This window comes from Saccostrea echinata, unplaced genomic scaffold (assembly GCF_033153115.1).
Source record: "Saccostrea echinata isolate AGI-Se365-2 ecotype Australia unplaced genomic scaffold, CSIRO_AGI_Sech_v1 ptg000029l, whole genome shotgun sequence".
NCBI lineage: Eukaryota > Metazoa > Mollusca > Bivalvia > Ostreida > Ostreidae > Saccostrea > Saccostrea echinata.
This window is the reverse complement of record NW_026889778.1, coordinates 32,168,137-32,185,956: the sequence shown is the minus strand read 5'-3', so window position 1 is coordinate 32,185,956 and position 17,820 is coordinate 32,168,137. Positions and strand designations below refer to the sequence as shown.

Sequence of the window (17,820 nt, the reverse complement as noted above, 5' to 3'; positions counted from 1 at the left end):
TCTTTATAGGTATCAGAAAGGCAGAGAGTACTGTACATATTCTGGAGTCAGACAGACACAAAAAGCATCTGAAACACAACATTTCATCATATTAAATAATGAGGGCCCCACTCTTAGGATGCCTAAAAGTGATTAGTCTGTCTGCCTGTCTGTTCAAGATCACTTGTCTGGAGTGTATGTCCTCTTGATCATTATTACTTTTTTCTTTACAAAATAGTAAAACAAATATTTACACAAATCAATAATAAAAACATGTATATTTATAGATTAAATCAGACTTTTTAAATTTCTTTTATGGTTTTGAATTTCATTTTTCATCAGACCAAAGAAATTTTTTTGATTTCAGTAACTGTGATAGTTTCACATTGAATGGCTTATAGAATTCCTGAAGCATTTTCTTTGTCACTGGTAACATGTCTCCAAGAGCCTTAGTCTGGTTGGACCGTTGATTTTCTTTTTCATGGTCTTCAAGAAATATATCTGATTCTGCTTCAGTTAATTTACCTGCAAAATAATTCAACAACCAGTAGAAAGTTAGAAGAAAGTCAGAGTTTAACTTACATACACTTTTACCAGGGTGTGTTCAGCATTGCAAGTTGCTTCTAACAGTAATTAGAGCATTTACTCTAAAGTCACAGAGTATGGAATTGATCCTTTAACAGCAGGTTCGAATCCCACTGCAGGATGTGGAGGCAGGCCTGAAGACCGTAAACTGAGAAAAGACTTCATTCAAAAATTTGATTTTGAATACCTTCTATTTAAAATATGAGCGTAAAAAATTTGCAGGTTTGTATAATACACAAATTCATAAACATGTTGAAAATTTTGTTTCATGATTACCAAAATAATTTAATTAGAAATATGTCCATAGGACATGAATGCCTACCCAGGGTTCATTAGTAATGCAACACTAAAATTTGCATTAGTGTTGGCATCTTCACAATGTCAAGGCTTTGTGATATTGTTTCTCTACACAAACCCTTGACTTAAGTTGCTATTTAAAAGTTGGGCTAAAAAGCTACTATTTCATTTGTTCCCAGTCTAGGACTCGAACCAATCAGAAAACAGCTTTTATTTTAAAATTTTAAACAAATAAGACTTGTCTTTAAAATGAAAAGTGTAAATATTGTAGGATTTGTGACTACGGTAGTTACCTTAAAGAAAACATTGGATATTAATTTTTGGAAGATCCTCCTCCTTACAATCACAAAAGATATGCTCTGGCTTTGGGTCATTTGAAAATGACAGATTTGATACAATATATCCTCACTGGTTGGTTTATAATTAAACATTACATCATGTTTAACTACAAGCCCAACTTCTAAATAGTGACTTTTGTGTCTTTTTTTATGTAGAGGACCAATATCACAAAACCCCAACCTCTAAATAGTGACTTTTGTGTCTTTTTTTATGTAGAGGACCAATATTACAAAACACCAACCTCTAAATAGTGACTTTTGTGTCTTTTTTTTATGTAGAGGAACGATATCACAATTTAAAACCTTGATATTGTGAAGATTTAGTGTAGGAAGTTTGATGAAAATACCTGGAATAGTTTCTTTAAAACTTAAATTAATACACAATAAATAGTTAAGTCAAAGGTCACTGAGAAGTTCAAGGTAAACAAGAGGCCCATGGGCCACACTGCTCACCCGAGTAACTTTGACCATGCTGTTCACCAGGCATTCCCCCTTGTAACATTCAATGTGACCCCCACCTACCGATGGCAGTGATTTAAACAAATTAGAATCTACACAACCTCAGGAATCTTCCTCATAACTTCCAGCTTTTCTGGCCCAGTGGTTCTTGAGAAGACTTTCAAAGATTTTTCCTATATATTTCAAAGTAACATTTTTACTTCACACTATCCCCAGGAATCATGATTTGAACAATTTAGAATCTGTGCTACCTGAGGAAGCTACCATTTAAGTCTCAGCTTTTCTGGCTCAGTGGTTTTTCACTAAAGTTTTTACCATTATATTTCAATGCAAAACTTTGATTCCCTATTGGGACCCCACCCTACCCAGGTGGGCCATGATTTGAACAATTCAGAATCTAAGATACCTAAAGTAGCTTCCACGTAAGTTTCAGTTTTTCTGGCCCAGTGGTTCTTGAGAAGGTTTTAAAAGTTTTTCCCTACATTTCAATGTAAAACTTTGATTCCCTATTGTGGCCCTAACCCTAGGGGTCATGTTTAAAAAATTTAAAATCAACATTACCTCAGGAAGCTTCCACATAACTTTCAGCTTTTCTGGCCCAGTGGTTCTTGAGAAGATGTTCAAAGATTTTTCCATTATATTTCAATGTAAAACTTTGATTCCCTATTTTGGTCCCAAGGGGGTCATGATTTGAACAATTACCACAAGAAGCTTCCATATAAGTTTCAGCTTTTCTGGCCCAGTTGTTCTTAAGAAGAAGTTTTTTTCCTTTATATGTCAATGTTAAACTTTGATTCCCTATTTTGGCCCCACACTACCCCCAGGTCATGATTTGAACAATTTAAAATCTACTCTACCCTAGGATGCTTCAACATAAGTTTCAGCTTTCCTGGTCCAGTGGTTCTTGAGAAAAAGATTTTTTTAATGACACAATCCTATTTCTGTCTTTTCTTGATTATCTCCTTTTATTTTAAGAATTTAAACTCCCTTCACCAAAAGGATGCTTTGCACCAAAATTGGTTAATATTGGCCATGTGGTCCTTGAGAAGAAGTATACATGCGCAATCAAAACTTCGAGAGATAGAGAGTAAAAAACAATTAAATATGTGTAACGGGACCCGGGTCTTGGTTCGAGAGATAGAGAACTTTGAGGGATCGGGAGTTCGAGAGATCAGGAGTAAATTTGCTTAGTTATATAGAGGAAAAAAATGGGACTGGAGGCTCACTTTGAGAAATCAAGAACTTTGAGAGATCGAAGTTCGAGCCATCGAGAGTTACCTGTATTATAATATTGTCCGATTGGACAAGTGATTTTTCTGTGAAGATTTTTTTTAAAGTTGAAAATGAATAAAAAATAAACCCTGTTGTCAATGTTTATTGGAGTTCAAAATTGATATGTAGTGTGTAAATGATTAACTTTGATCCTGATCATAATTATGATGATCCTGGTTGTCAAACTTGATCGAGATCAAGGTTCACTATGGACAAAATACTTTCGATTTTGCATTTCAATTAGAAATTTAGATATGTAATAGCTAAATTTGGGTTTTACAGTATCAGGTCGGAAACCTGTAACGAAAGAGAAAGAAAGTAAATGAATGTTTTATGTATTTCTTTTTGTAGCTATTTGTTCTTTTGTATTTAAAGCTGAACACAATTTGTAAAAGGCAGAGATCTATGCTTGTCAGCCATATTACTCTCCATTTTTCGTTAGCTGTACGGCCCCTACATAAGCCTTCACCTGGACTCGAGTCAATGTAATCAGTTTTCAATGGTGTGGACAAACGTATTCTACATAGCTATTGTAATACATTTGGTAGCGACGAGAGTAACTGTCCACAACAGAGGAAAAAGTTACCAAAGAAACTTACATCAGTTGCACAAGTCTGTGCAGTACAAACAAACACAAATACACGTAAACTGCAATAAAATGTAAACAAAGGTAATGTAAGATAACCAGCACCAACAAGTTGCCCACTCCATACAGGTACCCCAGTGCTGATATTGGAGACAGCAAAACTAAAATGACATAATCGCCTATTTATGAGTCCTGTTTATGAGTCCTGTTCAGCTCTAGTATCGCATTTACTACTACTTCGTCCTGGGACAGAATCATGATACAATATAGTGTCTTAATTTGCAATATGTGTCAGAAACTCATGAAACAGTGAATATTTTATAATTTAAATTTTATACAATATTTTTCAAGTTGTAAAATTGTTCTTTATTGAAATATTTTCAGAATGTAAAAGTTATGTTCGGACAAGTAAATTTCAAGGTCGCTTATCCGAGTGGACAAGTAAGAAAAAAACGTTAATGTGGAGCCCTGGTTTGGATCGAGGGTCGACAAAATACATTTTGCCAGAGAACACAGTCAATAAATTTTTGTTATACCTTTTATTTTACATGCATGTACAGGGTTCTCCATCATTTCAAATTTAACTGTGGCACAAGACTTATGCGAAGTGCTAATATTTGCGTTCTTTTCGCAACCGATTTCGCGAAGGAACCACGAAATAAACTGAAAAACACACAACCCCAATGAATAAATAGTTTAATATTCAAATGATATTAATTATACGGTAAATTAATTATTAAATTTTAACGACATCAATTAAACATAGTGTAAAACAAAAATTAGGATGTTCCCAAAATATATGCATATACTGTGAAAAAGACTCCCCCCCTCCCTTTCTCAAACACATACGTACTTATAAATAAACAACTATGAGCTTATAAAATCTGAAAATAAAAGTACCAGTAACAAAAAGGTTTAAGCATTAAACCCTCTTTTAAAACAAATTACAAAAGGTAAATTATATAGTGTTCATTAGAGGGCGGAGGAAATTCTGGTAAGTCACACAATCACGCTAACATCTATATAAATTTGCAATTTTCGGTCTGAGGGCTGAAAAATCATAAAATTTGTGAATTAAAAAAACACTTAAGCAGTTTAGAGTCATAAAATAATACTTTGGTGGATATATCGTTATTTTTCAACATTGCAAAAATACATGATTACGATATACGTGTGATGTTTGACACTCAGTGCCAATGCAATTTTTGAGACGTGGTTATCTGTAGGACTATTAAACCATGAATTAATTAATATTAAAAATTTCATTTGCAATTAACGTGAAATGTGTGGAAAAAATGGCTTGTCTCTTTTCATTCAAGTGTCCAGCGAGGTCTAGAAGATAATTGCTTGTGCATTAGCCAAACAATGGGCCTAAATTAACGGTTTAGCATTAGAAACTGACAAACGGTACCTAATTAATATATTTATCTTACTGACGATGGCGGTCTTACTGTGGCGCTAATATTTTAACTGTGGCGGAACTATGGCGCTGATTTTTTAACTGTGGTGCTAAGGAATTTAACTGGCGGGGCTGCCACATTAAATGGCCCATGGAGAACCTTGATGTATCTTGTGCTTGCTTCCATGATGTAAATTTACTTTACCCACAGTGTGGTTAAACTTGGTCAATTCCATCTTGAACACCAACGAATGCAAATATTTAGCTGATCCCGCCCAGAGTGTGATATAGCAGTCCAATATATCATCGACAGGTCCAATATCTCACTCTGCAGTCAAGCATTGATTTTCAATGGACCGCTAAGTAAAACATTGGAAATGTTAGGCTTTTTTTTAGTATAGATTTATATAGGATACAATTTTTAAAGGTATAACAATATATTTTGTTAATTTAGATTTATTTTATATAAAATAAACAACTGTGTAAATTTCAAGAGATTTTTAATTGACTTTTATGGGGGCAGGGATATACCATTTTTACAATACATTGCTCTTTGTTTCTCTTTTAAATCCGTCATTCTCATGAAAGTTCTCTTTGATCACACAAACAAACAAAACTTCATCAAAATCTACATTTAAGTAAAATAATGCATTGTTTTAAATAGTTAAAAAAAAACAACCCAAAACTAAGGTGATTGTCCATTACATGGTGAATTAATCCTTTATATACATGTACATCTTAATAATGTTTTTTTTTTTTTACTTACTTAATTCCAGAAATTCAGCCACTTTGTTGAGAATTTTTCTTTTGTCTTTTGTGTATTCATCAAAATCAATCACTAAAATTTGATTCTGTGGATATATATTCAACCAGTCCATCAGGAATACATAGTACATGCCTACTCGCAGCCTTGCCTAGAAAACAAATTACAAAGCTCACTTTAATTTAATCTCTTTTGAGTTAATAAATGACATCCTCAATCTAGCTGATTTAAAAATCTACTAAAAGTATGATATATTTTGGTTCAGTCAATTGTGGACAATGGACAATATCAGATCTGGGGAAAAAAATACAAAGGGATAGCAGTTAAAGACTTTATACTATTCTATTTTTCATAAATATAGTACAATTTACCACAATTTAACAAGAGGTCCAAGGGCCTTGAATTGCTCTTCTGATAAACTGTACAACCTATCACTTTTATTTGAAGCTCTAAGTATCCTGTATATTTAGATAAACCCTTGAAATTCCAAAGGTAGGTCATCATAACCTACATTTTAGATGAAACTCTCTAAAACCCAAGATGATTCAGATCCAATTAATACCCGAAAGTTGGTCATGGTGACCTACTTATCACTTGTCATTCTCTGAGGACCCATCAACTAAGTTTGATGTTTCTAAGCCAATTAATACCTAAAATATTTTTTAAAATTATAACCATAAAATTTTATAAGCAGGTCAAAGTGACCTACTTTTCAATTGTTGTACTCCAAGGACCCAAGATGCATCAACTTACAAAGTTTGATGATTCTAAACCAATTAGTACCTAAAATATTTAATTGAAGCCATAAATTTTCAAAAGTAGGTCACGGTGACCTACTTTTCAGTTGTTGTAATCCAAGGATCCAAGTTGCATTAACTTACAAAGTTTGATGATTCTAAGCAAATTAGTACCCGAAATATTTAATTAAAGCCATAAATTTCCAAAAGTAGGTCACGGTGACCTTCTTCTCAGTTGACCTACTCCAAAGACCCAAGATTCATCAACTGACAAAGTTTGATGATTCTAAGCCAAATAGTACCCGAAATATTTAATTAAAGCTATAAATTTTCAAAAGTAGGCCACAGTGACCTACTTGTCAGTCAACCTACTCCGAGGACCCAAGATGCATCAACTGACAAATTTTAATGATTCTAAGCCAGATAGTACCCGAAAATATTAAATACAGCCATAAAATTTCAAAAGTAGGTCACCGTGACCTACTTTTCTGTTGTCGTACTCCAAAGACCCAAGAAGCATCAACTGACAAAGTTTGAAGATTCTAGGCCAATAAGTACCTGAAATATTTAATTAAAGCCATAAATTTTCAAAAGTAGGTCACGGTGACCTACTTTTCAGTCGACCTACTCCGTAGACCCAAGATGCATCAACTGACAAAGTTTGATGATTCAAAGCCAATTAGTACCTGAAATATTTAATTATAGTCATATAAATTGAAAAGTAGGTCACGGTGACCTACTTTTCAGTTGACTTTTTTGAGGACCCAAGATGCATCAACTTACAAAGTTTTAAGATCATGTGCCTTAAATTGTCCAAATTATGCCTCTAAAACGCTTTGAAATCGAATGCCTGCAAAGTTCAAAAAGTAGGTCACTGTGACCTACTTTTTAATAAATATGTTTTAGTTGCCCTTGTGGCGCAGTGGTTAGAGCGTCTGCTCTAGAGTCGCAGCGTAAGGAGTTGATCCTTACATTGCGGGTTCGAATCCCACTGTGGGAGGTGGAGACCGGTACTTCGGATGAGACCGTGTAAACCGAGGTCCTGTGTCGCAGTAGGTACTGGCACGAAAAAAATCCCTCACTGCTCAAAGTCGTAAGTGCCGAGTATAAGACAAAATTTGCAGCTCTCCACCGGCAAGTGGTGGCATCTCCATATGAGTGAAAAATTCTCAAGAGGGACATTAAACAACATACAAACAAACAAAATAAATATGTTTTATGGCCCCAAGATGCATCATCTTACAAGATTTAATGATTGTAAACTTCTCAGTATTCAAATTAATGACCTTAATTGTTTTGAAAAACATTAGCCATAAAATTCAAAAAGTAGGTCAAGGTGACCTACTTTTTAGTCGACGTACTCCGCAGACCCAAGATGCATCAACTGACAAAGTTTGATGATCATAGGCCTTAAACTGTTCAAAATATGCCTCTCAATCATTTTGAAAAAAAATGGCCGCAAAATCTAAAAAGTAGGTCACCATGACCTACTTTTGAGTCTACATAATATGAGGTCCTTAGATGCATCAACTGACAAGATTTGATGATCCTAGTCCTTATAGTAAGCAAAATATCAACATTTTAATAAAATGTCATTTTTGGTCAACTTTGAAGTGACCTTGATACCACGCTCTTTGCCCCAGGGTAAATCCCCATGCAAATTTTAATCTACAACATATCCTCATTCTTTTGTGTAAGTTTGGTGATAATCTGCCCAGTGGTTCTTGAGAAGAAGATTTTTTAGCAACCAGTACTTTTGTTTTATTTTCCTAATTATCTCCCCTTGTTAAGGGTCACAACCCTAGTTTTAGTATAAAAGGGAGCCCTTGGGCCAAGGATACCCTGTGACAAATTTGACAATAATTGGCCAAGGGGTTCTTGAGTTATGGCCCATATTCTAAAAAGTTTATGCACACTGCACAAATGGCCATAGCATTAGCTCTTTGAGCCTTTGGGTCAGAAGAGCTAAGAATGACAATGACTTTGCTATTCATGTCTCACAATAGCATAGTTTATGACACTTCATTACAAAAAGACAGCTACATGTATATAAAAGGCAAAAGGAGCAGAAAGAACAAGAGGCCCATGGGCCACAATACTCACCTGTGTCTGTATGGCCCTGCTGTTTTTTATCAGCAGATTTATTTCCCATATTCTCCTATGTAAAACTTTGATCACACATTGTTTCCCCACCCTGGAGTACTGATTTGAACAAACTTGAATCTACACTAGCTGAAGATGCTTCTATATAAATATCATTTATGACTTATCATGGCTTTGCTGTTCTTGAGGGAAAATTTTTAAATTATAAATTCCATGATTTTATAAATTTCTTCACTGCATGGTGAAGATTTTTTAGGGCTTTGATACCAATTCAAAATTATTAGTATATTTGATATTAACTTGAAATTGAAAAAAGAGGCCCATGGGCCACAACGCTCACCTAAGTAACTTTGACCCTGCTGTTATTCATCTGATTTCCCCCCTTGTTATACCTATTGTGGCCCGCCCTTCCACAAGGGGTCATGATTTGTACAATTTAAAATCTACAATACCACAGAATGCTTCCACGTAAGTTTCAGCTTTTCTGGCCCAGTGGTTCTTGAGAAGATTTTTCCTACATATTTCAATGTAGAACTTAGATTCCTTATTGTGCACCCATCCTACCCCCAGGGGTCATAATTTGAACAATTTAAATCTACACCCCCACAGAATGCTTTCAAGGGGTCATGATTTGTACAATTTAAAATCTACAATACCACAGAATGCTTCCACATAAGTTTCAGCTTTTCTGGCCCAGTGGTTCTTGAGAAGATTTTTCCTACATATTTCAATGTAGAACTTAGATTCCTTATTGTGGCCCAATCCTACCCCCAGGGGTCATAATTTGAACAATTTAAAATCTACACTACCACAGAATGCTTTCACATAAGTTTCAGCTTTTCTGGCTAAGTGGTTATTGAGAAGAAGATTTTTAAAGTAATTTTCTACATATTTCAATGTAAAAATTGGATTCCCTATTGTGTCCCCGCCCTACCCCCGGGGGTCATGATTTGAACAATTTTGAATCTACACTACCCCAGACTGCTTTCACATAAGTTTCAGCTTTTCTGGGTAGGTGGTTCTTGAGAAGAAGATTTTTAAAGTAATTTTCTACATATTTCAATTTAAAAATTGGATTCCCTATTGTGGCCCTGCCCTACCCTGGGAGTCATGATTTGAACAATTTTGAATCTACACTATCTCAGAATGCTTTCACATAAGTTTCAGTTTTTCTGGTTCAGTGGTTCTTGAAAAGAAGATTTTTTAATGACCCCAACCTATTTTTGTATTTTCTTGATTATCTCCCCTCGGAAGGGGGCTTGGCCCAATATAATTTAAACTCCCCTTCACACAAGGATGCTTTGTACCAATTTTGGTTATTGGCCCAGTGGTTCTTGAGAAGTTGAAAATGTGAAAAGTTTACAGACGGACGGATGGACGGTGATCAAAAAAGCTCACTTGAGCTTTCAGCTCAGGTGAGCTAAAAAAACTGAAAAATATATCTTCACCTTTTCATTTACTCTGTAATAGATTTTCAGTTATTACTAGTCAAGAAACTTTTTTGTATTGTCTGAATTTCTCCAAATTAATATGACATTTCTGGAAGTAGAAAATCGATCTAATATTATCTAGCTGAGTAGTCTGTAAACTAATGTGGTTCAATATTATATTTTTCATGGTAAAAATTTTCAAAATGCTTCATTAATTAATTTGAGTAAAAAAAAAATCTTCATACCACTCTCTTTAATTAGTTTGATCCAGCATGTATTATTTTGATTCAAACAATTTCTGCCCTGTTCATTCAGTGTAGATTCATGTGTTCTACACATGGCTTCCGTTTTGAGGCTTTAACGGGCAGAACACAATATACAGGGTCATGTAACACTGTCTAACCAGAGAGAGCTAGGTTCATGTTATGCTTAAAATGGCCCTGTCTATATACCAATTCATTGACTAACAATTAATGTTCCATTTCAAACATCAACATAAAGCAAAGACTTAGTTCTTTCAACACTTTCTATAAAAAAATCTTTCCTCTGGAAATTCAGATATTGAACAAGCTTTGTGAAATTGCAGTGTTTTTGATTTTTTAAGAAAACAAGTAATTTCATTACTTTCAGCAAAGAATCAAAATATGAGCACACCCTTGATCCAAAAAATGAAACATATTTTAAATTATTTTCATAAACAGTTCAATCATTATATAATTGCACATTTGTTGACTTAAAATCAGAGGTTGTGCTCTATACGAAATATTGAAACAGGTCAGGGTACACTACCTTTTATGGAAGGCACTTTTCAACATGTGACGATGTTTTCGTCAAACCCTTTCTCCAATCAACTGAATGAGTCGCAAAGCATGACGGTCTACTACATGTTTATGATTCAATAGCGACATGTGGCTATCGTTGGTTTACTGCTTAATATTTACTTGGTCACCGGAAAAACCGTACAGCTTCTTTTTTACTTTATATTAGGCTGAAATTTAAAGATTATATTCCAAAGACACTGTTCCATGCTCACATTTGATATTTTGAGTTGTTTTAGATCATTAATAGTTGCTTCAAATACCGTACAAACACTTTGACATTTGCGAGTACATAAAAACATTTTCTTGATATTTAGGAGTTAAATAATAATTGCGCACCTTGTACTGCTATCTAAAACTATGTTCATGTATATCACGTGAAAAAACACACTCAATGCTTTCTCGACACAATAGCACCTACGTCTCTTTGAACAATGGTTTACACCAATGTATTACAAGTTGATACTGAGACATTTTTTAAATGTGAGCATAGAAATGAAAGATTTTACATCATTTTCAATATTTCTTTTGTGAATATCAAAAAAGAATTGAAAATGAGTTTCCTAGGAATATTTCAACTTGCCCTTCATTTTCAACACAACTGAGTTTTTACTGATACTTGTAGTAGCCCATAATGCACTGCGACTCATTCAAAAGTAATTTACATGCAAATTTATGCTGACGTCAGAAAATCTAGTGGTCTCAACCTATGAAAAATAGTTAAAAAGTTTGGCTGCATGTTTTTGTTATAACTTTCAGGATTTAGGGAAAATGATGCAATTCATGAGGTCATAATGCACTGACTAGCCAGAAAATTATGTCATTTTTGATAGATAAGCAGTCACCAAGGAGCTAAAAAATACTTAATGCATTGCCAACTTCAACTTAGCAATTTCACTCTTTCAGAAATTCATAGGGCCAAAAAAGCCATGAGTGAACCTTGCCCTTTCATTAACAATATCTGACACTGAGTCTCTTTTCATTACCTTGTAGTTTTCTAATGATGAATTGTATGCACAAGTGCGAACAGAGAATTGGGCTTGACAGAGTTCATGATTCCTGACTGCTCTGTGCACAGCTTGGTGAAAGTCTTCCAGTGACAACAAATAGTTAGCAAGAGGAGCCTCAAACAAATAGTCAGAATACAACCTTTAATAAAGAAAAATACAGATGGATTAACATGCAAAACATGCACAAATCTTGAAATTTTTTTTCAGGGGGATGCACACTGGTTCTAGCAAATATTGACTTGAAAATTTTTTGACAATCAAAACAGAAAATATATAAACAATGCGCAAAACCTTTCATAACAAGTGGCCCTTGGGCCACATTGCTCATCTTAACACCTTGACTAGGCATAAAGCAGAAATCATATGTGTAGTGTATGATTAATTATAGTTTCATTATAATTTATGTTCTAAGAAAGATATCTCTGAATAATTACTAAGTTGATTTATAAATCTCCCTTGTAATTGACAGGAAGTTGATGTAATACAGTCATTCTACGATAAATGGACCAATTCAGAGTAAAAAACATGAAAAAAATAATTGTTTCAAATAGCAAAATGAACATCATAATTCTCTATAAGGACATATCAGTGAACTTGAAAACAAAGAATTGTCTACAAATCTGGTATCGTTAACTTTTTACAACAATTTCAAGATACCATTGATTTTAAGGTAATGTTATGGAAGTTAATGCTTGATCAAGCCTGATTATTTTTTAAATGAAGCTGAATTTGACCAATTTTTCATTTCTGATGTTCAGTAAAGAACGCTAAAGTATGATTCATGAAGTCTCGCATGAATCCGAATTTAAATAAAATTTTCGGGAAAAATATCGTTACGGAAGTTAATTGTTACGGAAGTTAATTCCCAGCAATAAAAGTTAAAATTCTCTTCAATAGTTAAAATCAAAGTTTGTTTTAGGATATAAAAAAAAAAGTATGAAGCATTTTGCTCCCGAAATAATAAAAAGAAAATTATACCTTTAATGCAAAAACTTTCCTGAATTACCGTTACGGAAGTTAAATTTTTAGGAGAGACAATTGTTTTTGTCTAATTCATTTTGTTATGTTGAAAATGTAATCGTCTTACATAGCTGACTCGCAACTAGAATCGACAATATAAGGTTCCGTGGTCTCTTTCAGATAAGTTTCAGTTCTTTTTGAAATTACGGAAGTTAATCGATTTTAAGCGACATGCTTATGAATTCGCATGAAAGGGGATTCATGCATTTCTTTGCAAGAAGTGGTTTGATTTCTTTTTATATAGGATAATAGACATTTTTCAACATTCAATGCAATCTATTTGGAACAATTTTACGGCTGAAAATTTCATCTTGAAATTTGTAAATAAATGAAGCGACATAAAGATTTGAAGTGGAATACGTTTTTCAACATAACATTATGTTCATATCAAAACTTTAACTGCATAAATACAGAGTATCAGTGAATATTTACAAAACTATGTGTGTATGTTAAGTCTTAGAAGTGAAATCGACCTTTAAATTTATAGTTAAGATATTATGTGACGCCAGTCTCAATTTTGGTTCGCAATTTACACAGCGCTGAATACATCCAGTTTTTCAGTGAGCAGTTCAGGGTAGACATTTTTTCCCGTGCGTCTGGGACGCAGTCCATCAACGTTTCCCCCCAAAGCGTCTGGGACACTCCAATACTGGTTTTCGTGGTGCAAAGGCGCAACGATGTATGTTTTTTCTTATATGTGAAATGTATGTGTTTGTAAAATTATTTTCTGATCATTATTTTCGAAAAACTTAATTAGGATTTTGGTGAAGTGTGTAAGATATTTGTACGAGAGTGAATACTGCTAAATTTTCTAAATTATTTAATTAAGTATTATTTATTGTTATTTCATTTGTTACAGTCATATTTACTGCTACATAATAAAGAAGTAAAACTGCAGGGCGTTTTTACTCTGATGACTACGAAAACAGTACAGTAACAAATCATGTTGTTTACCACCTCAACCATCCTGAGAGTCGATTGCAGCCTATCCTGGGGATAAGACGACTTTCCAATGGACATCAGATTCCCGTGAAGCTGGGACTTCCAACTTTCCACCCCCCTTTTTGGCCCAAATCTTTGCTGGAGGATTTCTCTTTGTGGTATTTGTGGTGTTCCTGGACATTGTGTGTATATGTGCAAACACTGATCTTATTTGTGACATATCGGTAACTTTATATCAAACATTATGCTGACATTGTTTGAATTGAATAATAGTCATTATTAGATTGATCATGAACAATATAGACATCATATTATATTGTCAAACATTTTGTGGTCTATTGGTGTAAGATTATTGAATATTTTCTCAATAGCACATTACTCTGTTCAGTGCATCAGTACCTTGAAAGGAAAGGTTAATGATTTTCATGTATGTGTGGTGTGCATGTGAATTTGAAAATTAATTATGCATTTTTTCTCATCTAATGCCATTTTTAACATGTGAATATACCTTCAAAATTTTATGGCATAATTTCATATGAAAATCACTACAGTACTGTCAATATGGAAACCGGAGGAAAACCCATAGTTGACGTGAAGAAAGGTGAGGATGAGACACTTCTTACAGAGGAAGGTGAGGAAAAAAGACTAAAATCAAGGACAGAAAAAGGCATGGAACAATTTTTTACATTTCTTAAGAAATACAGTTCTCAAGAACAAAAGGCTTGGTCAATGATTGAAGAAATCTTAGCTGATATAGATGAAAATATAGACCAAAAAAAAATTTAAAGATTTACGTAAGATTAAAGCAGAGCTTCAACAATTTAAACTTACTTATGCTGAATGTGCAAATGACTTTCTTTCATTTCTTAAAAGAACAAACATGAGAGAAAGTAATGAAGAATTTTCCATCCAAGAACCAAGGTTTCATAAACGTTCTGACATCATAGATCAGCTCATGAACCGTATTGAGGATGCCCTTCTGGATGCAGCAGATACCATATCACGAGGAAGTGGTTCTGAAGGATCTCGATCTCGCAGTAGAAGTTCTGTAAGTGAAACATCAAAGTCTCGTATTCAGTTAAGACAGAGAGCAGAAGCAGAAAAAACTAAATTAGCGTTGGTCAGAAAGCAAGTTGACCTTCAAACAGAGAAGTCAAAAATTGAAGGACAAATACAAATTCTTGATCAAACATGTTCAGCAGCAATTGCGGATGCAGAAGCTAGAGTGTTTGAGGAAGCAGAAAGTGAAACAAAAAGTGTAAGAAATTCGATCTTGGATGAACTACCCAAAGACAGAGGTCAGCGTGTTGCAGATTATGTGGAGAGTGTTTCTCGAGAACAAGAATCAAGTGTTAGAGCACATGTGAACCCAAATATTGTTCAACCAATTCTCTCAAGTTATAACTTAGATGTACCATTTACTCAGCCAAAGGAGGATTCGATGGAATCTGTGACTAAATTTTTGCTAAGGAAGGAAGTGTTGTTATCCCGATTTAAAAACTTTAATGATGAACCAGAGGCTTACAATGCATGGAAATTAAACTTTACTTCAATCGTAAAAGATCTGAAGATTTCAGAATTTGAGGAACTTCAGTTACTCGTGAGATGGCTAGGACCAGAGTCCTCTAAACTTGCAGTGGACATCCAACAAGCAAATGCTGGAAATCCTGAAGAGGGACTACGCCAGATTTGGGTAAGATTAGATGAGAGGTATGGGGCTATCGAACTCATCGATGATTCTTTAAAATCGAAGGTAGCTGCTTTTCCGCAACTTTCGACAAAAGATCCTAAAGAACTTTACAAACTGTCTGATCCTTTGACACAAGTTGATGGTGTGAAAAAGAACCCTAAATATTCAGCGGCATTATCCTACTATGACACCTCTCTTGGAATTGCACCAATAGTAAGCAAACTTCCTTATCAGTGGAGAGAAAAATGGATAAACAAGGCTTCAGAGTATAAGGAGCGTTATAGTGTTCCATACCCACCATTTACATTCTTTGTGAAATTTATACAAGACTTATGCCGTGTGAGAAATGATCCTGGATTTCAGTTCAGTGAACCTACAAAGAAAGAAACTAAAACCAAAAACACTGGTCTGATTCGTTCAAGAAAAACTGATGTTAAGCCTAGCAAGTCAACAGGACAAAGAAAATCATGTTTTTTAGAACACAGAGTTGAATCAAATCATAATATTAAAGACTGTCGTAAGTTTCGTACCCTTCCTATTGGTTCGAGGAAAAAGCTTCTCAAGGAAAACGGAATTTGCTTTAGATGTTGTGATTCCAAGGAACACTTAGCAAGAGACTGTAATGTGAAATTAAAGTGTGACATGTGTCAAAGTGACAGACATTGTGGTGCCTTACATGTTAACAGTTCCCAGGGCGGGGAGAATAAAGAAAATTCGCATGGCGGGGAGAACAGTACACCATCATCTTTTACAACTAACTGTACTCAAGTGTGTTCACCTGCATTCAGTGGCAAATCTTGTGCAAAAATTATCTTAATGGACATTTTTCCAGTTGGCCGTGAAGATCTAAAGAAAAGAGCATATGTGATCCTTGACGACCAAAGCAGCAGGACACTTGCAAAGTCATCATTTTTTGACAAGTTTGGAATCCAGGGACAAGATATTTCATATACATTGTCGTCATGCAGTGGTTTGGCTATCGTCTCAGGGAGACAGGCTTTTGATTTTGTAGTATCCTCAAACAGAGTGATGAACAAATATACTTACCATCAATTATTGAATGTGATGACATCCCTATATCATACGAGGAGATTCCAACCCCAGCTGTAGTTAAACCATACAAACATTTATCAGACTTGGAGTCTAAGATCCCACCAATAGACGATAAAGCAGAAGTGCTTCTTATTGGACGTGATGTTCCCAATGCTCATCATGTACTGGAACAAAAGATTGGTAAACCAAATTTACCTTTTGCACAGAAGCTTCCCTTAGGCTGGGCCATTATAAGGGAATGTTGCCTAGGTAGAGTACACAGACCTCAACATGTGATTGTGAACAAGACTCAGATTTTACCGTCTGGACGAGGAACTCACTTTACCCCATGTTCATCAAATCTGAGAATCTCAACGTATCAAGACGATACAGACAATTATTTTTCATATGAGAATGGAATTCAACTTTCCCAGATTTTTAAACGCACCAAAGATGATAACATTCCAGGAATGTCAATCGAGGACAGAGAATTCTTAGAAATCATGGAGAAAAAGTGCCATAAAGATGAGAAAGGACATTGGTCAGCTCCGTTACCATTCAAGACAAATAGAAATAGACTACCTAACAACAGAGAGCAAGCATTGAAAAGGACTTATTCATTGCTGACATCTTTTAAGCGTGATCCTGTAAAAATGAACTTGGCCATAAAGTTTATGGAAAATGTGTTTAATCATGGATTTGCAGAGGAAGCTCCAGAGGTTCAGGAGGGAGAAGAATGTTGGTATCTTCCCATCTTCCCAGTATTCCATCCTAAAAAGCCTAACAAGATCCGTATTGTTTTTGACTCTTCAGCTACTTATCAAGGATATTCATTGAACTCTTCCTTGCTACAGGGACCAGACCTAACTAACAATCTACTAGGTGTACTTTTACGTTTTCGCAAGGAGCGTGTGGCCATCACAGGAGATATAGAACAGATGTTTCATATGTTTCACATTGATGAAGAACACAGAAATTTTGTTCGTTTCATTTGGTTTAGAGACAATGATCCTACCAAGCCTCTTCAAGACTACAGAATGTGTGTACATCTATTCGGGAATTCACCATCACCCGCTGTCGCCACATATTGTCTCCACAGATGTGTAGAGGAACCTTGTGATAGTGACGTGAAATATTATGTTACAAGAAACTTTTATGTTGATGACGGACTGTCATCTTATGATACAGACAATGAAGCTTTAGATATTCTGTTACGGACACAGAAAATTCTGAGAGATAGAGGTAAAATTAGATTTCACAAATTTGCTTCCAATAGTCAAACTGTTATGGATGCTTTACCACCAGAGGATAGAGCAAAGGATTTAAGTGATGTGCATTTAGATCTACATACAACTCCTAC

The 17,820-nt window shown here is 34.8% G+C and overlaps 1 protein-coding gene across 1 annotated transcript in view; it reads right to left on the bottom strand.

The window, feature by feature from the left end:
* Positions 1-240: 240 nt before the first annotated feature.
* The window catches only part of LOC133195824 (uncharacterized), a 154,420-nt gene continuing 136,840 nt past the window's right edge, over positions 241-17,820 (bottom strand). Inside the window, exons 10-12 of the mRNA XM_061331778.1 lie at positions 11,753-11,915; positions 5,682-5,829; positions 241-504 (exon numbers count right to left, since the gene is read on the bottom strand). Of these exons, the coding sequence (XP_061187762.1) occupies positions 308-504; positions 5,682-5,829; positions 11,753-11,915 (508 nt within the window). The 3' untranslated portion in view covers positions 241-307. The remainder of the gene's footprint in view (positions 505-5,681; positions 5,830-11,752; positions 11,916-17,820) is intronic.